General features: G+C 39.5%; 1 protein-coding gene across 2 annotated transcripts in view; it reads left to right on the top strand.

The window, feature by feature from the left end:
* The window catches only part of ADD3 (adducin 3), a 105,454-nt gene extending 79,928 nt beyond the window's left edge, over positions 1–25,526 (top strand). Inside the window, exons 5-17 of one of the 2 annotated variants that reach the window (XM_082486234.1) lie at positions 10,235–10,373; positions 11,860–12,011; positions 12,135–12,215; positions 13,282–13,431; positions 14,319–14,462; positions 14,551–14,649; positions 15,698–15,880; positions 16,689–16,946; positions 18,036–18,155; positions 19,459–19,548; positions 20,765–20,888; positions 22,309–22,404; positions 23,129–25,526. In XM_082486234.1, coding sequence (XP_082342360.1) covers positions 10,235–10,373; positions 11,860–12,011; positions 12,135–12,215; positions 13,282–13,431; positions 14,319–14,462; positions 14,551–14,649; positions 15,698–15,880; positions 16,689–16,946; positions 18,036–18,155; positions 19,459–19,548; positions 20,765–20,888; positions 22,309–22,404; positions 23,129–23,427 — 1,935 coding nt within the window. In that variant the 3' untranslated portion in view covers positions 23,428–25,526. The remainder of the gene's footprint in view (positions 1–10,234; positions 10,374–11,859; positions 12,012–12,134; positions 12,216–13,281; positions 13,432–14,318; positions 14,463–14,550; positions 14,650–15,697; positions 15,881–16,688; positions 16,947–18,035; positions 18,156–19,458; positions 19,549–20,764; positions 20,889–22,308; positions 22,405–23,128) is intronic. The other variant, XM_082486235.1, reaches the window with a different exon arrangement.
* The last annotated feature ends 1,661 nt before the right edge of the window (positions 25,527–27,187 follow it).

The raw sequence follows: 27,187 nt of genomic DNA, 5'->3' as shown, positions 1-27,187 counted from the left end.
CATTTATGCAGTGGACTAATTTTATTGCTTTACATTGTGTCTGAGATACTTGACCTATAATATATCCAAAATTTGAAAAGATGGGGGATTTTTTTAGGTTTTCCAACTTAACTCTGAAATTAAAAATAGTTTTGGATTTTTTAGATGCTAAACAATCATCTATTGCTTGTTACACAGAGTAATTACCTCTTTCAAAGAGTAAAGATTTATTTGCTGTATCATCAAAACCCTTATTTCAGTTAAGGTATGCAAGTCCTCCTGTCCTTCATTTCCTTCTGGCATTTCTCTGATCCCCTCACCATGGCAACCAGAAGCTTCAAAAGCACTTTTTAAAAAAAAAAAAAAAAAAAAGGCAATGGTTGCACAGTTACCGTGTGAAGACTGAACAGTCAGTTCAGCATCAGGGAGCTGCATGAACATACAGCAGGGAGAAATTCCCTGCAGCCCTCCTGGAGCAGCCAGGGAAGGTGTTGGGCATTTCTGCAGGCAGGCAGCAGTGCCACGCTGCTTCCAGTGAAGTGAGACCGTGTGAAACAATTATCTAACGAGCAGGAAAGCTAACTGCAGGCTTTAGCTAACAGGACTGTGTGTGTAACCTGACAGGAAATTAGGATCACTGCTTAAACTGCATTGAGGAACAGCTTACATCCACTTTGTATCACTGTAGTTGAAGAAAAGCTACAAGTCAGAGTGAAAATGGGAGAGGATACATTCGCTTATTGACTTTATACACAATACACTGTTATATGAGTTATATTTCATTATTTTTACTGATTTAAGGAAAAGTTGGAGTACTCAAATCTGTGTATAAAGTGATGAGTTGAACAGATGAAATAAGTAAACATAAAAATGCCCAAGTATTGGAATTTACATGCCTGGTTTATGTTTTGAATTTACCAGTGAAAGTTTTGTGCGGCTTCCCGAGACTCAATGACCATGTAGTTGCCATTTTTACATACAAAACACTCAGAGCTTCTTGAATTTTAAGTTGAGCACTTGGCTGGCAGGATCTCATCATGCTTTGCTTTAATTTCATGTTGGATGTAAGAGAGCACATACTGACCGACATGGCTCTGCAGGGCATTCAGGGCGATTCTGGCTCGGCATTGCCATTACGTGAGGGCACTGGTTCAGGTCTCACCATCTGGATTCCAAAATCGGAGAGGTTTTTTATGCTGAGGTTAAAAATGTACTTCTCTCCCGTGCCTCTCTTCCTTCCTGCCTTGTACATGCACACACGCCTCTGACTCCCACGCCGGCTGGTCTTGCCCAAAAAAGCGGGGAGATAACAGTCCTGCTTAGCAACTCCTCTATGCAGAGGTCTGCCTTAGCATGCAGCATGAAGGCAGATTTTTCTTCTCAAAAACAAGCAAAGCCTCCCACACTTGTTTTTTCTTTTTTTTTTTTTTTTTTTTTTCTGGCTACATTATTTTCAAACCGTCAGGACAGAGATGAAGGATGGTTTGATTATTTTTTTCCCTGGCTTTTGCAATTGTCTAGCTTACTTTGTTTTGTATTGAGTGAATGTGCAGTATTTTCACACCACCACTCCCTTTTGGGGCAGTTTATTTTCTTAAAATATCAAAGTCCTTTCAGTTCCTCACATGTTTCAGTTTCCACTGCTCTTTCCCCACAAGTTCAAAAGCCGTTCAGATCCTTCGGGAGCATCACCCTTTGGCTGGGAAGAGCTTGCAACCTTATACATCCCCTGGAGACCTCCTCACTGGGCAGGCCTCTCCCATCGCAGCTCCCTCCTCTGGCTTCGGTCTTCTCTGACATCTTCATGACTTCCTGCTGGGGAGTCATGACCCTCCTCTCTCATTGCAATGGCTTTTTTAATCACATGCATTCATCATACGACCTGTGCAGCATTTCATTCACAGGGGAGATGAGCTCAACTTGGCACATCGTTTAAGATATGTCAGAAGATGTCTCTTAAAGTTCCCTTGAAAGATCCCTTCTGAGCCATGACAATATCCCACTGAGCCTGGGGCAGACCAGGGGGGTGGACAAGTTCAGTGTGTTAAGTGAGGGAATGTGTGCTCAGTGTAGTGCTCTGTTAATTCAAGGCCGTCCACTAGATCTCCATGAGAAACCAAGAAATCCCATTGCCTAAATTCCATTTCTATAGCTGTGACGGTACAGGGTCAATTCAATCCACGTTCTGACGCAGACCAGCACTGCAAGTGAGATTGAGAGTTCTGTGCTGTTCCCTGCTTTCTTACATAAAAATGAAAGTTACCTTTAACTCCTGTCTTATTTCCAGATTTCTGCTTTCCATTTAGTTTGAACTGTGGTTTTCATTAGGTATAAATGCCAACAGTTTCCAAATTTAATTACTCCCATCTATATTTCTAATTTTCCTGCTGGTTGTTGAACTGCTTGGGTTTGGGGTTTTGTCATCTTGGGGAGTGTCTGCAGATCCTGTTGTACTTTTGGCACCATGTTCTTCAGATTATTCAAATCATTAAACAGTCAGATCCATCCTCCTTTGCCTGGTAGCTTTCTTATGGTCCTATAGGTTTCTGAAGCTATTAATTGTAAATAACACTGAATTAATTCTGTAGGAAAGTGATTGGGAGATATAAAATAAAATGCGTTGTAAAGAAATCCACCATTTTTTTCATTTACTAGTCTTGTAAATTCTGTCCAATAAAGGCATCAAGAGTTGGTCTGGTGAGAACAGGAATAGGGGTATGAAGTAATTCATACAAGTAATGAATAACAAAAGGACTTATCTGTATTCATTTTCAAGTTGGTTTTGTTTTTTTTTTTCTTGTGGCTGTTAAATAATCCTTTGGTTTAGTACAAGCTCTTAACAGTGCCTCAAAAATCCTGGAAAGTCATGACTGATGACTTTCCTTCCTGGCTGGAGGAGCATATGCATCCAGAACGCCCTGCAAGAGCTCTGCCCATCGTCTGTCCTGGTGCGTTGCCACCGCCTGTGCTCCCACCCTGCCTATTCCTGCGCGTACTGAAAATACAGTTAATTGTACTCGGAGACATGTAAGACCCCTGACAAACTGAAATATGATTTCTTCTAGCATTTTAAATTTCAGTGGTTGTATTCCATCTAGCAAGATGCGTAGCATGGCTTTACTCCACGAGGAAACACGAGGGAGGGACCCAGATCCCTCCCTCAGAGCAGCGGTTGTGCGAGCGTGGGGGTTGCTGGCGCTGGGACTCTGGGAGCTGGGTGTGCTGAAGATGGGCTTTGCAAAGGAGTTCAGTGTTTCAGGTTTTGCTTTAATCATAGGGTATCTCTAGACTGCTTATCGCAGGAGTAAACGCACCGCTTCAGCTCACGGAGGAAGGCTGGTGTGTACCAGGTTAGAGGAGCTGGAAAAACCGGCGCAGGCTGAACTCTGTATGGGACCAGCTTGCCGTCAATCGAGTTGCTGAATCCAGCCCAGATACCCACACACTTCGCTGCAAGTGAAGATACTATTATAACTTTACCTAGTTCCCCATATTTAATACAGAGCCTATTTCTTTCTGTCTTAACACAGAAGCTCCCTTTTCTCTTTTTTTCTTTTCATAGTATTAGCAAACACTTTCTGTGACTTATCTTCTCCCTGCCAGCCTTAACTCTTTGGCGGTTTTTTTGTGGCTAACTCCACCCTTTTCCACTTAGGTTGTTTGTATCTAAACTCCGGTCTTGAAACAGCCTGTTACGAAGCTGTATCGGCTGTTTCAGTGAAGGTCTTCCTCTCTGCAGGCAGCTGCGTTTACAGCACAGGACTTAAAATTAACATCTCTTCGCTCTCGAGAACAAAATACCAGTTAAGTTTTGGAACTTTTCTTCAGTGGTGGTGATTTGGCTTAGAGATTCTTTGTGGGTGCGTTTATATGTAGATAAGTTGAATTAGATCCTTTTCAAAACTGGATTTAAGATATATAAACTGATCGAAAATGGACAAAAGTAAAAAATGAGTGAAGGGGTTTCTTGTGTGGTTCTGTAGCGCTCAGGCTAACAGCAGCGCTGCTGGTGAATGTAGGACCTCACATACCTTTTTTAGCTGCTTTCCTGTAGACTGACATATCAAATGGTTTGGACCTTACTGTAATTAGTCCTGATGTGAGCACATGCTTTCTTCTCTTAAAGGTTTGCGATGGTATGGAGTATTTGTAGATGACCTGTATACCATTGTTTTCTCTATTTACAGGGAAAAATTTTTTCTTGTTATCCTATGTCTACTTCTTTTGAGTGAGTAAGGACTATATGGAGAAATCAATGGTCAACAAATAGCATAGAAAGATAGTCAAAATACTTATGACCCTGCATACTTCTTAGCATCTTCAGAAAGCTGCCTACCAAGATGGAGAGATTAATACCAAATTTTCTAGCAACATTGTTATTTGGTGCTATAGAGAGATGTGTATACATGTAAAATGGGTTATTCTAACAAGTTGGTTATTCTAGTTTTTCTGCTTATGTTGACTGAAAAGTACCAGTTCTCAACTGGTACATGCAAATGTTGCTTTGATTCTTAAAAGTCCAAAGTTACACTGTCAGCTCACACTAAGGCTTCCCTCTGAAAGAAAATGGAAGTAAATGAGTCAGAACTGAGGCTTGTAATTTCACTCGAGTTTGAGAGCCCTTGCAGTTTTAAGTTTAAAGATTTTTGCATCTAAACTGCTTGAGTTTATGGTATGTATTTGGAAGATGATTACAAATACTTCTGGAGGAGTAGTTTTATGATGTCAGAAAGACCTTGACCTAATCATGCAACTAATAACTCTATCAAGAAAAGCTGTATCTGTTTTGCAGGCCACAGTACCATGTAAGGCTGTCTGAGCTGGTGTAAAATAGTTGGCTGGAGTTTTAGAAACAGTTAGAAAGTTTAGAAACAGGGGATTTCTAGAAACAGTTTTGGGAACAGGCTGAGCTGCCCTGTATAGTTTTACTGGTGAGTTGTGGGGAAATCCTGTCGCAGTGCAAGGTAGTGGAGTGGCCATTCAGAAGATGGGTGAGATGGAGGTGGAGCAGCCGGGTACCACCAACTCAGAGCAGTCAGGTCAGCTGCTGGTGTGCTTGGTTGTGCAGGGGATGGTTTGGTTCATGGTGTAAATGCAAAACTGTTTCTCTCTGGTGTAACTTGGCATAGTTCAGCTCACTGCAGTTTTGAAGAGAATAACCTCAGCTGGCAGTAGTGGAAGGGGAGTTTGCAGCCTGCTGCAGACTGAGGTTGGGATATTCGCTTAGGTGGCTGTCTGCTGCCAGCTGAATAAAAGCTCTACTCGGCATCCTCCTGTTTGTGCATCTTGTCTGAAATGTTGCCCTACCTCCTTACCAATAGCTGTCGTGGGCCCAGTTTTCACACCACGGGCTGTTTTCTATGCAGACTTTCAGCAGGATGCTTTAAGTGCTGTTCCAGCACAAACAAGGAGGGGGACGCTGGTGCTTGGCTGGGCGGGTGAGCTCTCTGAAGGCAGAAGGATGCTTGTGTAAACAGGAAACGATTCTCAGCTACGGCGGGGTGGGTTGTGCAGGCAGCAGCCTTGCTGTAGCACTGGTGCGGGCACAGGCAGGTTGGCCCAGTCCAGAAGTGGGGCGGCTGTGTTGATGGGCAGCCATGAGATGCTGTGCTTCTCTCTTTGGGACTCAGTACCCCACTGTAAAAAGTCACTGCTCTTATTGTGTCATCTTATGTCTAAAGTTTTAGTGGTTTCAAACAAACAAACAAACAAACAAAAAAAAACAAACAAAAAACTACCCCACATGTACCCAAAGAGCTGTTTAAATCCCGGAGCTGAAACTTTCTCTTTATTGAGCAACGCTGAACGTACTGCTGAATAACATCGTTTTTTATTCATCTGACAGTACAGTTTTTCCTTTGCCAGCATTTTCTTGTCAAATACTACATCTGAAATTACAAGTGACCTTTCTGCTTGGAAAATATCTGCTTTGTGCCAGAGCAGAGTCTTTGTCGTCTTTTTGAAAACATCTCTCTCAAGCATGACTTTCACTTGGTCACTTGTGGGCAGTTGCAGTGTAATGCCTTATATGTATTAAAGTCGTGAATTAAAGCAAAACCAAACCACTTGGTCTCCAGGCTGCAGTTAGGTTTTCGGAAGCAGATTCCTGCTGCTGCATGGGTCAGATCCCAAAACTGGAACCCTGCATGGTAGTGGTTTTACAGAATCAGTGCTGTGCAGTGAAAGCTTCAATAAATATCATTAATTTAATGGCTAATATTTAAGGTAAATTGTTGTCCAGAAGGCGATGCCCATCAAATGAGCCCATCAGGAATTATCAGAAACGGAGGAAGGTTGTGTTAGCCCATGTGGGATGGCTATCTAAGGACATACAGGTCCAAGTTTTAACGGTTTGTAGCAGTGAATGAAAAGTATTGAAATATTCATAAATATGCATGAAGGAATGCGCGTGAATCATATGCCTGACACACTGCATGCTGCAGTCTGCTAGAAAACATTGTTGCGCACTGGCATGTGGATAAATTGCGTACTTTATTTTATGCACTTCATCCATATCCTCACCTCTGTTTTACAGGTCATCCCAAACTCCCATATTTGCTGCTTGCCCTGGCTCTTTCCTATCTTCTGTTATTTCTGAAATTACTTGGTTTAACAAAATTGTTAGTACAACACTAAATCCTCATTTGTAGTAGCCTCAGTAAGTGTATAATATACTACTGTTAGCATCAGAGAGCAAAACTAAGCTCAGAAGAATGAAAACAGCATGATCAGAAAGCAGAAGAATTAAAATACAGTAAGAAATAAACCAAAAAATCTTTCTGTCAAAAATTGCCTAAAATACATTATGCTACCTTTTTTCTGCGATAGAAGTAACATTACTCACGCAGGTTTAAAAAAAAGAGTCTGCATATGACTAATAAGAGTTTACTGTGAATGTTTTTGCAGATCCTTTTTATAGTCCTTGTTGAATTGAAGTGAGAGTGATTTAATGTAATACAGATAACTGTTTTTCTCCATCTCCTCCCAAGCAAATACTTCCATAAATTTTGTGAATTCTGTCTTCCACATGGCCCCCGGGAGACTACAAATGTGCAGTTTCCTTATATACAGATTGTAAACAAGACTGAAAGAGCATTTCAGGCTTGCAGAGTGTGAAATGGCAGAGCTTTCTTGCAAGGGGCCTCTTTCAGGAATATTTGAGAAGTAATTGAATATCTTGGAATGACAGAATTTGAAAATAAGCGTTAGTAGAGGTGGTTGAAGAAATATATTGGCCAGTTGTCTCTGCAATCTTTAATAGATCATAGTAACAGAAGGAGAAAGTGCCGTAAAACCATAGGTTCATGGTGAACCATTAGCAGAAAAGTGAGCCGGTGCTGGGATGGCTGGTGCTTGAAAGCCTGTTTTATGTGTTTGGGGTATTTTTACGGCAGGGGGGGAAGCCTTCTGTAATGTGAGGGATATGAAGTTCAATGGGCCAAGGAAGTGCTTCTGTTATTTTACATCTTCTGCACTTTTGAGCAGGTTGGTAGAACGTAGGGTTTGGACCTTGGCTCATTTTTCTATCCATTTGCGAGCTGTTTGACCAACAAAATGCTTTCTTCTAGTTATGTGGAAAATCCTTACGTCTCCTACAGGGGATTGTATAAATCATATGTATCTGAACTGCATTGAAAACTGCTTTGGTTGTAGTGAGAGATGCTCAGATTCAGGTACTAACCAGCCTCAAGCATTTAAACTGGGCTCTCAGTGATGCTGAATGTTGTTTTCTGGATTTCTTGTTTTTCTTGCTGAATTTGTTTCCTGGATTTTCAGATTATGATTTTCTGTGTATCCCACTTGTTACCCTGAGGCATGGCAGTGCATTAAACACTCAGTGCTGCACTTGAATTTTCACTGACAGTTGTGCTTTGAGTATGGAAGAAGCTACTTCCTGCCTAGTACTCTGCAAATGGAGCTCTGGGCCTCAAAATGAATGTCCCAAGTTGGTGGAAACATCTGACTTCAACCTCCTCGCTGCTGTTCTGTGGAAATGATGACAGGGCCCTGCTGCACCTTAAAGGCATGTCTGGGGCATTAGTAAGTTAATGCTTGTGAAGCACTTGGATTTACAGTAATTATCTGCCCAGAAGAATTTTGTCAGATAAATAACTGTCTTCTCAACAGAGTATGAGTAGCCTGCAGAAAAGGCACAGGGCCACGTGTTGGGCCATGAGAAGAAAAAGTACTGAATTTGTTTTCTAGTGAGAACTAGCCGCTGTGTGCCAAATGAGGCACGGGGACAAGGTGACTGTGGTATGCATAAAGATTATTGTCTGTGTGCAAGAGGGGCAAAGAAACATCATCTGCACGTCTGACTTCCAGCAGCCCAGGCTTGCAGCCACATTCGGGTTCCAGGCTGGGCTCGTTGTTTTGCCAGTAAGGATGGTGCCCACGTTGCCGTTGGAACACGTGGAGTCGTGATGATTATGGCTATCCTTGGAGCTAAATCACATCTAGAGGAATGGGTTTCACAGTCATCTTAAGACAGACAAGGGATGAGAGTCAAGATTTTTTTCCTCCAACCACTTGCGGCTTTCCACAAATCCTTGTTAGCCTTTCTGGCAATTACCTCCCAATAATCACCTCCCATCAGTTTCCCTTAGAAGCTCCCAGTGCTGATCCACCTCCTATACCTCCGCTTCTTTTCTCCCAGTCCCAGTTAGGTTCCTTTCCTCACTCGGTTCCCTGTTTCTTCCTTCCTTTTTCCCCATCTGCTCCCTTTCCCTGCTGCACAGATCTTACCTACAGCAGCCACTAAAGAGAAAAAACTGACTTTGCCCATGCATCTTCAGGCTAGCAAGAGGTTTTTCAGTTGGGGGGGGGATGCAGCATGTGTAGTCTGGTCTGCACCGAGGGAGCCACATAACAGATCTCTGCCTAGTCAGTCCACAGGAGTTTTTAGAGGCTTTACTCATGGAAATCTGGCAAGTCTCAGGTATGCGCGACCCTGACAAAGTTACCCTAAGGAACAGAATAGGTGTTTGAAAACTTGAAAATTAAGGTGTAGTTGTAGATGCTCAGCTGCCCAGCTGGGAGGCCATATCAAGTAGAAGTCTTGAGGATGTTTTTGGGGTGTCTGGTAGCGCACTCTTTTGGAGTCAAAGCTGTTGATGAACAGTCTGTTCAATGAGATTGGTGGATTTTACCAAAAAAAGTGGGTGTTTTGAAGGACTGAATTAAAATTCAGTGAAGAAATTATATTTGCGGTATAGAACTATTTTTTTTTTTAATTGAGAGCAAGTACTCTACCAAGGAAGGCAAACTGAAAGGAGCAATTACATATAGGGAATAGCCCGGAGTTATAATAGGAGTCAGCTGCATGGTAAAGACAGCAAATGTCTTTCTGGAGTGAACCAGCAAGAGCATTCACAATACACCTCAGCTCGTGTTGTATGCAGCTTTGTGTACTGCTGGTTCAGACAAAAGCTGGAAGATGCTGCCAAGAAATAATGAGAGGCTTCGAAGATATAACCTATAAGAGAAGTTTGAAGGAACAGAATTTCCTTAGTCTGGATACGTCAAGATTGAAATAGTCCTAGGACAGGCGTTTGTGGTGTGTAGTGGTTAATGTCTGTCATCTAGAAGGAACAAGTTTTGTCCACATCGCATAGTATATTAAATTTGATATTGTGAAAACCTTTTTTGTGATATATTCTGCAAGAGTTTATCTCTTGGGGTTGTGGATGTTTTATACGGAGAAGAGGGAAGGGTTTTTTCCCTTTGAGAGAAGGAAAGAGAGAGGAGATGACATCCCGGCATTCCTCTAGTTTTTGCATGTCTGTGATACTACTTAGGAATGGATGAGCTCCAGTTTTCCAGTTGTTTATAACTTTATCGATTTTGGATGGATTTTCAGAGCAATTACAGAATTAAAAAATATCCAGCATTAAAAGCAACACATCCTGATCGAATTTCAAGTACCTGTTCCAAAATACGGAGAACTCTTTAATTCTTGATAAAAGTGGTTTTTTGTTATCATTTACAAAAATACATTTTATCTTGGTTTTATTCTGGGAAATAGTTAACCCTCTGTGACCAAACTCCTTCCTCTTTCCCCCCAGATTGCCAATACTTACCGTACAAAGTTTAGGTCAAATGGTTAAAGTTTGGCAAAGTTATAAGCAGCTAAAAACAAGGTCTAAGGGGAAGTGTCATGTAACATTAATAATACGCAAAGCTACCAGCCCCACCTATAATAATCTTATTTCTATCAAAGCCAGGTTTCCTTGATGACTCTCAAATGTTTCTACAGGCTTTTAGAGAAGATCTGGAATGCCTTATTCAAGAACAGATGAAGAAGGGCAATAACCCCACTGGACTGCTTGCATTACAGCAGATTGCTGATTACATTACAGCAAGCTCTTTTGCAGGTTTTTCCTCATCTTCACTCAGTAAGTGAATATAACTGCATTTTTTCTCTTTCTCTTTTTATTCTCACCCGGGCTTAGCAATGCTAGGGTCTCCTTTTTCTTTGAATAAAAGTTTTGTCTTGCTTCAGCTGTAAGGTAGTACAGATGGTGGCCTTACCTTTCCTTTTCAGGCATCTTTCCCTCAAATTCTTTGATATATATAATGATATCCAAAATGTTTGGAGTCCTCACATTCCATTATTCTAGAATTTTCTAATAAAAGTTTAACTGAGCTAGGGAACAAAATGCTGCGCCCTGTTACTATTAGCAGTTTAACGTGAGCATAACCCGAGATGTGAAATATGTAACAATTTAGATTTATTTTTCTACTCTTGTACATAAATTATTTTTAGAAGGGGGGGGGGGGGGGGGCAGTTAGCCTGGCAAACTGAATTGTTACACAAACAGCTCCCACAGTTAAAACCAGCTTGTAATATGCACTCCAGTTATAAAGATGTCACTAGGATCTTTCAGTTAACACCCAGGGTTTTCTTTCCAAGTTGTAAAGCACTGAAACATTGAAGTCGATTTAAGTTCTGTGGGTGGACATCATATGGGAGCTTACAAACCTGAAGTACAGTCGCGGCTGTCAGCATTCAGAATCTTTTGAGAATTGGTGTGAAAATGGCTCTTCAGAGTTCATTTAGCAAAACAAGTGGAAGAAGAGAACAACAGAGAGCCCAAAAAATCTTACCTCCCTGTCTCTGGCTGGTTTGGGAGACTGTGGGGTCCAACTGCTGTCTCTACTGCGTTTGCCTGGGGACTCTGACAGGACGACTAATCTCAAAGTGCATACTCTTTTTGTTGAAAGCCAAAATGAATTTTTCCTCTTCTGGTCTCAACTTTCCCTGTAAGCAAAGGCTGTAGCTCTCAAAGGGATATCGTGCATTCATGAAGGGGAGAAGGGCATGTTTGTGTAATCACAAATCAAAGAGGTAAATTGATCTTTGTGTTTTCTCCGTGAAGAGGTGATCACTTCTGTCCAGCAGTTTGAGAACTCTTGCACTAATCCTAATTTCTTCTGTAGGACTAAATTAAAGTCCTCAGATTGAGACTTCAGATTAGTTATACTGGTGTCAGAAGTCCAGCGGGAATATGTTCTCCTGTAATTTTCAAACATGTAAAAATACTTCATTAGTGGCAAATATCTTAAAGCACAGTTCCAGTCCTATATAGGATCTTGAATCAGAAGAGAGCTTAAAATACGAGTGGTATTTCAAAGGAAACCTATATTTCACTCTTCTTGTGTGTGAAAGAGAGACGAGGACTTAAATTTGGGGTATGGTTCCTACTGTCTTAAACAGAGGTTTCTGAAGACCTTGGAAATCCTAGCAGTGCGGTTCCAGTCTAATAATTGCTGGTACCGCTATGCTAAAAATTGAAATACACTGCTTGTGGAAGATCATGGCATATCTAGAAGTTATTTAATTGCCCGACTGGCCAACATCTTTTTTTATCTGTTTTTCAGGCCATGGAATGATTACACCCATCAACGATCTACCTGGGGTAGATACCTCCTCATTTGTTAAGGGAGAAAAACTCACTCGTTGCAAGTTAGCCAGTTTATATAGATTGGCTGACTTGTTCGGGTGGGCACATTTGCCAAATACCTATATCACAGTAAGTATTTTAAAGAATAAAAATGTTTGTTTGGAATCTCACTTGTTCATTCAAACTAATTTTCCCCTTGAATAATATAAATTCAAAAATAGATCAGTAATCCATTTTCTTCCTTCTTTGCAGGTAAGAGTAAGCAAAGAACATGACCATATTCTAATCATTCCAAGAGGTCTGTCCTTTTCTGAAGCTTCAGCTTCTAATTTGGTATGTGATTCACCTGCTGTAATAACCATCAAGGCTCAACCTGTTTTCTGAAAGACTTTTGTGACTGCTAAAATGGACTTCTGAACTATATTCATGCTGTTACTTATTTTTTAATGTTTACCCACCAGATGAAAAACTGATTAACTACTTAGATATTAGCATCCTTTGTCCTCAGCATTTCTTTTTGGGTTTAGCTTTCCTTTCTGTTGCTTTGTCTTCAGTTCAACGTGGAGCAGCAAAGTTTTGTTTTCCTGTCTGCTGAAGCTCATCAAATAGCCACAGTATAACAGCAACCTTTTATAACCTGACCATATGGTAATACATATGAAATGACTCTGGAGGAGTAGTGTTAGTAGAATCAGCTCTTACCTTTACAAGTGGGGAAGTAAAGTTGAATAATCTTCCCCAGGCCTAACAAAAGAGATGGGTGAAGTTACAGATTGGCATTTAAGCAATGGTAGCTGCTAAATCACGTATCTTTTGGTGCAGAACCTGCCATATGTTCTTCATGTCAGTACGTATCTGTAAAGAAACTACATCCAGTTGGAAGGGGTAGCAGATTGAAGTTGATGGCATTACACCAGCAAACAGAACCAAAATACAGAACATGAGAACAAGACCTGATATGACCCTGCTGTTGTTTTTTGTTTATCCTGGAATTATTATTTCAACGTTCCCATGAAATTGAAAATTCCCTATGCATTTAGTTTTCTTGTTGGAAATTTCTCAGAGAGTGAATTTTCTTCATATTTAAAATGTAGGAAATGTTAACAAAATTCATTTTTGCAAGTCAGAAACAAGGGAAGGTCAGCTAGACCAAAGAGGAATATGTTGTATCAGGGTCTTGTATTTGCTTCTTCCACAGCTGAACTTCCAACAACTGTTAAGGGCTTGGACAACAGGATGGTTTATTGACACACAGATTCATGGCTGCTCTCCTACTTTTTTTTCGTGCTCTGAGCCCTAAATATGTGTGGGGAAATTTGGCACCAAGGGAGAGTAGTTTGTACATAATGGCCGTTGTTGCAAACTTTTTGAACGTTGCTCCTTTATTTGACTTTTCCAGGTTAAGGTAAACATCCTAGGAGATGTAGTTGACCAGGGAAGTACGACTCTAAGTATTGACACTGCAGGATTCAGTCCACATGTGGCCATCTACTCCACACGCCCTGACGTCAGATGTGTAATACATATACATACCCCTGCAACAGCAGCTGTAAGTCTTCCTCCTTCTAGCATAAAAACTAAAAGAAAACAGGTTTACCTTATGAACTTAGATCATCTTTCTGAATCTGAATCCCTGCTCACAGCAGTTTTGTTTTTAACATTGACTCTACACTAGTAAAAAAAGATGTGAAGTTATCAAATAAGCAGCGTAGGAGACAGGGCCGCCACAGTGAAATGGGTAGGAATAAACTTATGCTCAGATACAATTCTACTCAGGTTGAGGCAGCTGTAAAGCATATAGCTTACACAGGCTTCATTTATAGCATCTTAAGCCATGTAATGTGCTATATACATCATAATTTGCATTATGCATCTCCATTTTTAAGTGGTTTAATTAGTAGTTATATGTTCAGTTTGGATTTACCTCACTATTAAAAAGTCATAGTTAACATACAAGTTAAAAATGGTCTGTATAACAATGATAAAAATGTAAGGAGACTTGAAAGAATTAAAATCATATTATTTTTACATATAAATGCATATACGTGCATTCCTTGACTACAGACAAGGAAAGGAATGGCTTTTATATTAGCTTTTTGAAGTTATAAACGTGGGAAAGAAGGAAAGACCATTAAGTAGGCTTATGCTGAGAATTAAAAGTGGATAAAATTCACAAAAATTAACTTAGTTGGGGTAATTTGTGTTTTCTTATAATGAGTCTGCCCCTAGGTTGGGTGGCAGCAGCTCTGTCACCCTGTTGCAAATTAGACTGGGAGGGGAAAAAAAAGATACTGTTTCTCAAGTTTCGCTATGGACAGTTTGTCTCTCTTCTAGCAAAGATACAACGTACACCCTGCTAAGGCTTGGGTGGTTGAGATGTGGGGTTTAAGAATTTAATTCTTGCCCAATTAACAGTACTTCATTTTCTTGAAACAGGTTTCCTCTATGAAGTGTGGCATCCTTCCCATATCACAAGAGGCTCTGATTCTGGGAGATATTGCTTATTACAACTACCAGGGATCTCTTGATGAACAGGAAGAGAGAATTCAGCTTCAGAAAGTTCTTGGACCCAGTTGCAAGGTATTCAGCCTCACTCACGCTCTTCATAAATAATTTTCATGTACTGCGCCAGTTTCTACCATTTAACATTAGTGTCTTCATTTACTAGGTATTAGTCTTGAGAAACCATGGTGTGGTAGCGCTAGGAGAGACACTGGAAGAAGCATTCCACTATATTTTCAATGTGCAACTGGCCTGTGAAACACAGGTGAGAGAGAATTTATCTGCATTTCATTTCAAACGTTTATGCTGCTGAATTACAGGTTATATCCCAGATGGGAAGATCTCTAATATTACAAAATATTTGGGGTTGTGGAATCCGGTAATAATATGCCAGATCAAAGTCAGGGAAATTGGAGTAATGGGGAAAACATAGAAGGAACAGCACAAATACTGTGTCATTCTTCCTAGAGTGAGTACGGGTGGTGTTACACTCTGAAGGGTACAGGTTTTGTTCCATGCTGTGAAGAGTGAGCTTCAGGCAGGAGATCTGTCAGATGATAGATTCAGTGGTATTTGCTGCATGTGGAAGTGTGACTTAAGATCTCTCAACATCTAGCTCATGTATCAAAGCTGACTGTTGTGACAAGGAAAGAAGCTTCTCCCTATGATCACAAAGATTTATAAATCCAAATAAACAAAAGGTCTCTGGAGTAATGGTAAAGGGTAGCATATTTAAAAATAACTTGAGTCCCAAAATGAGTTCTTTCCATTTTGTCTAACTTCAGCTACCTAGTTAGGTATCATCTATATATAACCTGTGGGGAGAGACCACTGAAAGTGTCCTCACCTTCCATAACTCCTAAGCCCATTCCCAGAAACTTCATCAGTTTGCTCTTACTAGTTCCCCAGTGATCCTGTCCTCCCAGGTAGGTCTTTGGAGGTGCAAATGGCAGTCTCCCACTCCTTTCCTCTCCTCCCTCTCCTGCCATTTGTTTTGAGTTTGATCACTCATTCATTTTGAAACATATATGAAAATGAAAAATGTTTTGTCTGGTGATGCAGAAGGACCTTTTTAAGGTACTCTTGAAAGCTTGAGTTTGAGTCTATTCCTTTTGAAGTGCAATTATTAGCAGATATTATCATCCTTTCCCTAAGAATCACTTGCTATGTATTTTAATACATTTTTGCTCAGAAGAAAACTAGCATGAGAAATAACTGCGGCATGTGTCCAATTGTGTTTTTCCTGTGAATTCAGAAAAGCAGAGAATCCAAAAGCTTTCCCACAAATGAAATACACTCATTTGTGTCTCTAGGTTCATGCATTAGCTGGAGCAGGTGGGATAGACAATCTTCTACTACTGGATCTGCAGAAGTTCAAGCCTTCCACACATGCTGTGGCAGCAACTGGAGGAGGTGGAGTTAATATGGCTTCGCAACAAAAATGGAAAGTTGGGGAGCAAGAATTTGAAGCACTCATGCGGATGCTGGACAACCTGGTGAGAGCATGTTGACGGCATTGTCCATACAGTCTTTGTAAGCTTCTGAGTACAGGATTAGCTTCTGTAAAGCGAACATTTTTTTTTTTTTTTTTCTGGTTTCTTTCTGAGTTTGAAAATAAAGATGGAGTAACTTTTATTGTATATGAAATCTCTTCTGCTTGGTTTAGTTTTTATCATGTCAGTGTATTTGACAGTAGTATTCTATATTGAGAAGAGTTTATAATGTTTTGAACTGAAATTTTGTTCAACCCATCTCACAAATGTATTTTTTTATAGTGGCCTCATAGTAATAAAAAATTTTAATCACACCCTGGTAAATAGACATAGAAGATTACCTCTACATTTTGTTAACAACTGTACTACTAAGAAAGAAGATGATTATTATTTGTTTGAAATGTCTGTTTCACTGCAGTATGAATTCTGGAACAGCCTTTGCTAAAAGTAGGGTGAGGAAGGGGAGAGTGTCATGGATGTGCTGTTACGCAAGTCAGATAAATGTCCTCATGAATGCTACCTAGGTCACAACCTGAGCAGGTCATCTGGTCACACATTCACAAAGACGGGAGGAAGGTGAAGTGTGAGTGGGGTCCTGTTCAACTGCTACTGTACAGGGTATTTTAAATGGGGTTCCAGAGCCCGTTCTCTGTAGAGCTCAGTGGACTTGTTTAATGCATCTAGAGCAGTCCAAAACTTCCATGACTCTCTTTGGATAACTTTTTCTGATTTTTTGATTTTTGTGTATGTTTGGGGTTTTTTTTTAAATTTTTTTTTAAACCATTTTTCTGTTGTATTTCCTCCTCCATAGGGATACAGAACTGGCTATGCCTACAGGCAACCATTAGTCAGGGAAAAGCCCAGACATAAAAGTGACGTTGAGATCCCAGCCACTGTGACTGCCTTTTCCTTTGAAGATGATACAGTCCCACTTTCCCCCCTGAAATTCCTGGCACAGAGGCAACAGAGGGAAAAGACAAGATGGCTGAACTCTCCAAACACATACTTGAAAGTCAATGTGCCTGAGGAGTCCTGGAACGGGGAAACCAGTCCCAGGACTAAGATCACGGTAGGTAGATACTTTAGGCAGTTGCTTTGTTTTCACACTTGAGAGAAAGTAAATTATGCACTGTTTATATCAGGAAATCTTTAACAGGATTAGCAAATAAGTTTGTAAAGCAAATAAAAACAGGCTTTAGGGAGACTTAATAACATTAGTACTAAGGGTCCCCTCTGTTTGGGGTAGGGGAGGTTCACTGTTTGGAAAAGTAACAGTTTATGATAAAATTTAGCAATGATTTCCTTGTTATTACTAGCTCTTCTGATTCCTGAAGTAGAAAACAGTTTTTCCACCATATCTTTTTTGTGCTATTAATTATCCACCAAACATAGGAAGGTTTTAAATAACCCGTGGGCGGTTCCCTACACAAGGGAGACACAAGCTCTAATTAGTCTCTAACTATCCCTGTTTGTGAGCTTGCCGAAAAAAGACTTCGAAGACTCTGTTCAGTCTACTGCTTCTAATGATGATCAAGATTTTTCCTCCTCCTTCATCTCACCAAGATGCTGCCCACTGTGTGGCCAGCCTGGAGAGAGGTGGCTCTCATGGGACTACAAAACATTTTATTTACTATGGGGCTACTCCCAGTTGCATGGTACAACTGTAGCATCAGCTCCTCCTGCTGGCAGACTGTGGAGTTTCTACGCTTAAGTTTCAGAAAAATGTCCTCAGTAATGGATGTAAAACCTTACTTACGAAGGAAGAAAATTCCCGACAAAATGTGTGGTTAGCAGAGGTGATGGCATGAACAAGGGCTCTGGAGCTAGTGGATCTATATGCCAGTTACTAGGCAGCTTGATCCTTTCTAAATATGACTTCATTAGTACACAGTTAGTTAGTACTGCGTTTTTGAGGAATGTCTTTCAGTGTTTTCAAAAAATAATCTTGATGTTACATATTAAAGGCAACTTAGGTCCTCTTGGGAGAACATACAAACTTGTAAGGAGTTGGGATTATTTTGCGGGTGTCATGTGGAATTGAGAATAAAATCAGAAAGTCCTTTCTTTATATCTCCGCTTTAACAGTAAGACAACACTGAGAATTGTTCCTCCTCATCATGCTGGGATTTTTAGCTTTTTTTTTTTTCCCCCCTTTAAGTGGATGAAAGCTGATGACTCCTCCAAGACTAGTGGAGGAACGCCAATCAAAATTGAAGATCCAAACCAGTTTGTTCCTCTAAACACAAACCCAAGTGAAGTGCTGGAAAAGAGAAATAAGGTAAAAGAAGTGTAATGAAATAAAATTTGTAACATTTCCAAATAAAGTTATATGTTCAAGTAATTATTTAACACAGCAGTAAAATAACATTTTCAAATGTTCTTATTTTACTAAGGAGTTTCTTACAATGTGTGTGATTTTTGACTCTAAAAAGCATGTGTTTAAGTGTATGATACACATGAAGTCTGTAGGTACATATGCTATATATATATATATAAATTTTGAATGCAATAGTTTGAAGGATGAGTATTAACTCTGGAAATGATAGATTGGGAATGGTAGTCCCTGCTATTTAGCATTATACTTAGTGGATAATTAGGTGTCAACATGAACCAAATTGCTGTGCGTCATCTACAGCGTGATTCAATCTCAGACTGTAATCTCACTCTGTTCTGTATTAATTCTCCTAGCACTTATTAAGATGGAGTTTCTATGGTCTAGTCTGCTTCCTAATGGCAGTAAAAAAAAAAAAAAAGAAAATGGGAAATTATTGTTGGACCTCTCTGTAAACACAAATATCTCGCTGCTTTTCCCTTCCAGCATATGAGACGCTGACTGTCAGACTGACAAAATACTCCACCCTAAGCATAACTATATTAACAGATATTCAGGACACTTTCCATTTGAATACTTTTTTTTTTTCTTTCTTGGAAAGCACCATATCAGTATCTGTGGGGACTGAACTGGAGTCAGAAGGAGCAACTCCCTTCCTTAGAACTGGAAAGGCACCCTCTAATCATCTAGAGATTAATAATACAAGTCCCAGACAATGATTTTTAAATTCATGCCTGTCACTGTCTCAGTAGATAGTTTATTCTATTTTACTGCTGTAGAATTTTTTTTATCTGATCTGTATTTGTATTTATATTTATATCTGATCTGTCAATCTCTTAAGCACTGACAATGTGAAGTTACGGCTGTTGGCTTGGGGAAGACAATGAGGTATTCGCAGAAGGAATCACAAAGGTCTCTCTAATGGCTTAACAAAGTTCACTTATTTGGGGGGATGGAAAGGACACATTGAGAGACATATTATTCCTTGGAGCTTATTTCTAAACAGGGGCTTACATGAAGTGCAGAATTGGGACTAGGATGAATATTCAGGAGTACTTGAAGGGCTAAACAACCTATGCAGTGTATTCAGAGGTGGAAGGAGAGTTCTTAATTTTTAGGTGCAGCAGCATACAGCTTGATCCTCAAACCATTCACTGCTGACTGTGTTACTGGCTTTGCAAAGCTGATAGGCATAGGATTTGTTAAAGAGAAATGTCTGTTTCTAACCTGGTTTGTTTTCTCTATGTAGATAAGGGAGCAAAACCGATATGACCTAAAGACAGCAGGACCACAGTCTCAGCTGCTCGCTGGGATTGTTGTGGATAAAAAGCCAAGTCCAGTGAGTAGGACACAATTAATTGATTTACAAATATTTGGGCTATTTGGCTGCCTGTCTTTCAAACACCAGTTTGGGCCATTTTCTTTCTAAATACTTTGTGAGAACTGATTATTTTAATGCCAGATTTTGGATGTGTAATATATTTTATTCATGTTCCATTTCAGAGGTTTAAAAAGTTAGTTTCAAATGGAGATATGCATGGTAAGTTTGCCTGCCATTAATATTAGTGAAGTAGGACTCCTGTCTAAGACCATTTAAGCTAAACAGTGATGAACTTTGCAATGCATGGTGCCAAAAATAATCTTTTCATCAGTCTGCGGAGCCACTGCTAAGAAAATGATTGAGGCCTGGAAATAACTGAATTTAAAGGGTAGGATGGGACCGTGTAGAAGGCAGCTTTCATTAGAAACAGGCTTCTTATTGGGAGGGAGCGTTTCCAGTTTCTCACCTGTCCACGTTAGTCTTTTCTTGAATACGATAGACTTACTTGAAAACAGTACAGATATCCCTAATAATGTTATCTAACAAACTGTGATGAATTGTAATTGGAATTCTATAGTTCTAAGAGTTTCCAACCATCCATGGGTTAGTACCTCTACTTCCTCATTTTGGTTTCCAATACTCTTTTGAGATAACACTGAGTTTGCTTATTTATTTCAGGCAAAACCAATATTTTCCAAAAGAGTTTTCTTTCAACATGAGAATAACTTTAATTTTGTCATTGCAAGATGCATCTCTGAAGAGCTCTTCCAGTTAGATTCTTAAACTGGAGCATGTGCATAGTCACATTCCTACAAAAAAAATCCTAGAATTTGGCCCATTTGTAGAAAATATGGGAAACATTATTTTTGAATCCCTGTTGTTAAAGAACTTTCACTTCTCTTGACAAGTATGTTAGTCTCTGAAGTGTAAGCTGTTGAGGCAGGTATCTACTCTGAAGCTGTCCCCCTTGATACAACAGAAAACAACCTCAAATAATGATTGTGCTGCTGCGAAAGGATGGTGATTTACAGCTCAGTGGTCAGTATCCATTACTATGTGAATGCCTGTTAAATGGGGTAATTTTCATCTGGCTGCTTCTATGTTTTTCTTCTGTGTTCCCTGCCAATCTGCTGTCACCAAACTTTGGGAAAAAAAAAAAAAAAAAGACATTAACCATGTATATCTTGCTGCTTTTTTTTCTGACTGTTAAATTTTGTGGTTTTCTCTTTTCCAGCCAATGCAATTTGAAGATGATGAGCACGCGCCACCAGCACCACCCAACCCATTCAGCCATCTCACAGAAAAGGAACTGGAAGAGTATAAGAAAACAATTGAGCGCAAGCAGCAAGGGTTGGAAGGTCAGTGGTGTGGTTTTCAATGTTGAGGTTTACATTTTAATAATAAGTAAATTCTTAGTTTGAGAATATCTACTGTAAAAAATGTATACCTATTAACTATTAGCATATACCATTGGCAACTACTTTAGAACTAATCATTCCTCGAGATGGTAGAATTTTTTGATAAATGTTTTAGGTTTTTTCACTTTGGTTAGTGTTCAAATTAATGCAGTGAAAGGTTTTCACAGAAATGGGGCTGACAAAAACACACTTTAGTATAATGACTGTTTTTGTCAGAATCATAGAATGGTTTAGGTTGGAAAGGACCTTGAAGATCATAGAGTTCCAACCCCCCTGCCATAGGCAGGGATACCAGGTTGCCCAAGGCCACGTCCAGTCTGGCCTTGAACACCTCCAGGGGTGGGGCCTCAACAACCTCTCTGGGCAACCTGTTCCAGTGCCTTACAACCCTCAAAGTGAAAAACTTCTTCCTAATGTTCAATCTGAACCTGCTCTCCTCCAGTTTAAAGCCATCCCCCCTTGTCCTATCGCTACATGCCCTAGTAGAAAGTCCTTCCCCAGCTCTCCTGTAGGCCCCCTTTAGGTACTGGAAGGCCACAATAAGATCTCCCTGGAGCCTTCTCTTCTCCAGGCTGAACAGCCCCAACTCTTTCAGCCTCTCCTCATAGGAGAGGTGCTCCAGCCCTCGGATCATCCTTGTGGCTCTCCTCTGGACACGCTCCAGCAGGTCCATGTCCTCCTTCTGTTGGGGCCTCCAGAGCTGGATGCAGTACTCCAGGTGGGGTCACACAAGTGTGGCAATAGAATTATAGAATTATCATAGAATAGCTTAGGTTGGAAGACCTTGTGAAGGTCACCTAGTCTGTGCCCACCTGAGCAAAAGTTTACTGAGATGTTTGGTCTTGGCTTCTTCGATTTTTCTTCTATTCTCCCAATGTGCAAGACTTATCTACTTTCACTTTTTTACATTTTCTTCCAATACTGCTCTTCCATAGGGAATTACTAATTCCAGGTTAATTTTATTTTTTTTAACAATAACACTTCCTATGCATTCTTCTTCACTAATATTGTGTAATAAAACAATTTTGCTATATGTCACATTCAGGGCAGAGCACGATAGCTTACTGTAACACCAAACTGTGTGATTTACGGCTAGATAAAACTACGGGGCATGCTACTTGGAATGCAACTCTGCCACCCTTTTTAATGCTTTCTATTAAAGAACTAATATATAATAATTGTTAGCAGATAAAATGTGTAAATACGTAATTTAGAGTTTAAACTGTGTATTGTAACTTCTTGATGTTGTCAGCATGAGCGATGCAATTCTAGCAGAGCTGTAAATCTTATAGCACTAGCACTGACATTCTTGCTTGATTTTTACTTTTGCATGGCTACTAATTCAAATCTTGTCCTGCAGATGCTGAACAGGAATTATTCTCAGATGACGGTTCATCTGTGTCACAAATTCAGTCACAAACTCAATCCCCGCAAAATGTCCCAGAAAAATTAGAAGGTATTTCATGCAATTTCTTTACAATGCCAATGGCTCTGAAAACCTGAGCCATCCACTGTTCTGCTGCATTCTTAAACTTGCATGAAGTCAACTGAGCCAAACAGAGTCCTCTTCTACCAAGTCTGAGTGGGACTCTGTCCAGAAAACTGTTTTTCCCAATTTTTTCTAATACACGATTCTCACAAACAGAAAACAACACAGGGCATACTGAAATTTAGATATTAATAAGGTGGAGGAAATAGATATTATATTTTTATTTTACTAAAAGTGTTAAGATTAGTTCTTGTGCCAAAGACTTTTTCAGCAGAGTCTAAGAAGGCATTTTGAAAGGCCAGTTCTCCAAAGACTTCTGTATGGGATGGCAGTGTTTTCATAAATTAGTCTCTTGCAGTAAAGCATAATTCTGACTGTGCTTGAGACTGTATACGTATATGCTATGTAGACTGTATTTGTATATACTGTATACAGCTTGAGCTCTATACGTACCTGGCAGAGATAAGGTTAGCTTTTTCATCCCCTTTTCTTTTAATGACATTTTCACAGTATTGTCTGCTTACAACAAGTAAAAGTGGAGATAAAGGGCGGGGGGAAACCCATATCTAAGCACTTTGGGTTTCATTCTTTGGATCACAGTCCAGACTCGCAGACTTTGTTTCAATACTGTTTTGTTTTTTTTTTTCAGGATAGCATACATAAATAATTGCAAAATTGTTTGTTCTTTCAGAAAATCATGAAGATCTGTATACCCAGAATGCTAACCTAATATCTGTGGAGTTGCCGGTTGTGGTGGTGAACGGCAAGGAAGATGCACATGACGTGGAAGAAGATCTCACCAAGAGGGTCAGTCAGTTAACCACTAGTACTGTGGAGAGCGTAGAGATTACGATCAAAAGCTCTGAAAAGATAGAAGAGACCCTGTCCCCTGAAGGGTCACCTTCCAAATCCCCATCAAAGAAGAAGAAGAAATTCCGCACCCCATCTTTCCTGAAAAAGAGTAAAAAGAAGGAGAAAGTAGAAGCATAAGTGCAGCTCTGTTGCGAGGAGACATTGCACATTTTAAACGTTTAAGTTGACCATTAACAGCGTAGTGTTAGGGGTGTGCAGTAACTGGACTTTTAACCTAAACAAAAAGGAACTGGAAGAGGTTTTGCTTTAAAAAAACAACCAACCAAAAAAAAAAAAAAGAACAAAAAACAAAACCTTTCATGTTAATTGAAAATTAATTCATCTCTCACTTAACTGTGCCCAAAATTGCTATGAGGGTTGGAAACACTCATTAGTTTCATGTAGAACTACACTGGCAGGTGCTTAATTACCGTCATAGCAAGATCGAATACCATCACAGTATGCAGCAGCAAGTTCTGCTTGGAGTATTTTGCAGACCTTAAACTTTTCAGTACAGTTAAAGTCTTTAATAAAGTTACTGATGAGTGATCATATGACTTTTAAAAACTGCTGTCTCATTTGGTAACCAGATCATACATTTTTGTATCGTGATTTTGACCATATATTTTATGTTTCTGTACCCCTGTTTGAGTGGGTGCATATTAACAGCACACCTTTCAATCTTTTTTAAGATTAGATCGTATAGAAATATTATACACTGGCACATAATCTTAGGGGAAAAACTGTGTAAGAGAAAGTTTATTTGGAATTATACAAAATGTCTAAAGAATTCCATTCTTCAATAACTTTTTTGCCAAATATTTCATTTTAGTGAAATATAATTTTTGAAGACTTCTTTTTTATTCTATCAGTTGGGGGGGGGGGGGGAACCCTTATTTTTCAAGAAAGGGGATTTTATACACTTAACATTGATAATTTAGTTTAACTGGCAAAACAAAAAGAAGATTTTATATGTTCAAATGTTTGTATACCATTCAGTATAAAGGTATTATAAGCATGTGAACCAAGCATTTAATAGTAGAGTGTATTTAAGAATGCTTGGTTTAGAGTATACTTAAATATAATTCAGGAATCCAGGGATTTAGGAATCAAAAGATAAAAGCATATAAAATTGAACTGGATTCATGTTTAAAAATTACTTGTGGGTTTGTTTTTTTTCTCTCATGGTATTGCTAATGAATGAAGAAAAATAATCTCTTAACATAACCAAATGAAGGAAACAAAACTGTTAAAAGGGAAAGTGAAATAGTAAGAAAATAGGAGAAGACAAAGAAAGTAAAAGTCTGGTGATTATTTTTTTTAAATATATGATATGGATTATGGGATATTTTTATTAAATCAGCAAAGTGACATTTCCATATTAGACGTTTTAAGTAATTTGTATGGATTCATACAGAGTGCAACACTTTGGGTTTTTTTTTCACTTTCATTTGAATTGTAAAAGGGTCTCGTGAATCTGTGTTGTCCTTTGGATGAACCCAGAGCAAATCAGAGCCTAGTGCCATGGGTAAGGGTGGTATCGCCACCTACTCATTTTTACTGATATTGTCATTTTAGTACTTTTACTGTATTGTAAATACAAACTAAACATAGAAATTAACATAGGGTTTTCTTCGCTGTGTCAAATCGTCTGTAAATCAGTCATCGCAATAGGACGTACATTTTAAAGATCCATGTGATTCCCAAATTGCCGGTTGAAATATTATACAATATATAATCGTTAAATATGGCTGGAGAGTGGTTTGGCATGCAAAAATGTTGATTATAGCATGTTCGGGGGCTGGTTAGCTTTGACCGTGTAAGTGTGATAATGCAATGTTGGAATGGATCCTGGAAACAATTTTCTAGCTATCACTAAATACTGGAATCAGTGTTTTTAATCCTAGTGGAAACTTTCAGTTGCTTACTTTGTTTTTTATGTTCTACATTATTTGTGTTGTATTACAACATATGTAGAAACAGTAACCTGTGAACTACGCTTTTCATAACTTTTTAAAAAATATATCTAAATGAATGCAATGTGCATAAATATTTTTAAAAATGCAACCGTGAACTATTTGCACCTTTTGCTAATGCCTCTATTTACTTGCTTTGGCATAAAGAATGAGCCAGCCAACTCTTGTGTCCTGTGGAAAATATATAAATGTTATCTGAAATTGCTCATAGATGTAATGCTAATTAATGTTAAATCACAAATAAACAGTATTTTAAATAGATGGGGTTTGTGTAGCAGCCTTTTGTTTATACAGTGCTCTTGCATCTCGCGCTTGGAGAAAAGATGCCTTGATTATGCACATTACTTCTTAAGAATTTATGCTGAAGATGGCTTCTTGCTTCTGCGTATTCTGAAAGCTGTGCAAGAAAATTGTCTGATCTTATTAGAGAACAGTTGTTTTCTCTGTCACAGATCCTGGAGATGAAAGAGGACGGGCCCGTGGTAAAGTACGCAGTGTTGTCAGGCAGTTGTTTCGAACCCTGGTTGAGTTTGCGCTGCAGGCTTTCCTCTCCCAGGGCATGCTTCCCCATCTTCTTGGTCTGTGTCCTGCTCTGCAGCACGGGTTTTACGTATGCTGGCCCGAGACATAGGACTTGGGTGATTTAAGTGCTGTATACGTACAGAGCAGGGAGATAGCTTGAGGAAATAACTATTTTTTTCGTTTTATTAATGAAAACAAAGGGGGTTTGTAAGGAAGGCTTTTAATGCGAAGTTATTTGAAGACAGCTGTGTCATGCCCTGCCAGCATATGGTATACCTCGGAGTCTCTGAGGCTGCAGAAGTTGCAGTGTTCTGTTTTTATAGCTATATCAGCTCTGTGAAATGTCTTTAAGGACTTTAAGAAATGTTTATTTTCGTTGTCCTTCCGCAAGTCAGCCTTTTGTTTCTGTTTACAAGAAAGTCAAAATCCCAGTCTGGTGGCAGTTTTATGAACTCAGTCCCTGTGTGAGAGGATAACTTTGGTTCAACATTTTAAATAAATCTTAACCAAGATTCAAGTAATTTTCTTACTATTGTTTGTCTCCAGGAGCATCTAAAGTCTGCTTAGTGCTGCACTGACACGAAAGTAGACACTACATCAACATGGAGGAGCTTACACCGTAAGGCTAAGTGCATCTATAGTTTTCTTCTTCGAACTCTCTTTATTCCCAAGGGTCTACGAACCACAGCAGACCCTTTATTTTCACTCGTGTCATAGTTTCACCGTGTTACAAGAAGGATCTGAGATTCTGCAAGCCAAAGCGCGAGAATAAAGTACACATTCATAGCAGGCATAACATACGTTAAGGCTTAAATCTTGGGAAGTAGGAGCCCTTGGAAAGACAACCTTCAAAATGGATCACTGATGTGGTAGGAAATAATTAGTACCGTTAGGATGCTTAACCCAAAAAAGAGCAATGCAGAGCAGCAGCAGTGTATGCTATGAGGAATTACATGCAAGCTACCACCTAAGAGCCTTATAAAGGAAAACGAAGGATTTATAAAACTGTGCATCTCTCCATCCCACTTTTGTCTCTATGGCCATACTAAAATCTGTATTGTGGTCCGGCTGATCACCTGCCAGCTTCTTTTACACACTCTCACCTGTTCTGGAGACGAGTGTTACACAGCAAACTGGATTTAGCTTGATTTGCAAAAATTGCAGAACGAGGTATACTTTACATAGGGCTTTAGATGCTGCAAGGAGACGGGGTAATGTCACACTGAAGGCTGTAATGGGCCACTTTCACCAATATTTTCCTGCCTTGCCACTTGAGTTACTGTACACTGTTTTCTCTGGTGCTCAGTAGTTGAGGATTTTCTATTTTCTGGAAGTCCAGTTTGCAAAACTGTTGAGTTGTCACTGTTGCAGCCTGTGGAAACTTCTCAAATACGATGCAC

This window comes from Vanellus vanellus (genome assembly GCF_965231255.1).
Source record: "Vanellus vanellus genome assembly, chromosome: 7".
NCBI classification, from domain to species: Eukaryota; Metazoa; Chordata; class Aves; order Charadriiformes; family Charadriidae; genus Vanellus; species Vanellus vanellus.
The sequence above is the reverse complement of the archived record's forward strand: the minus strand, read 5'-3'. Positions and strand labels throughout refer to the sequence as shown.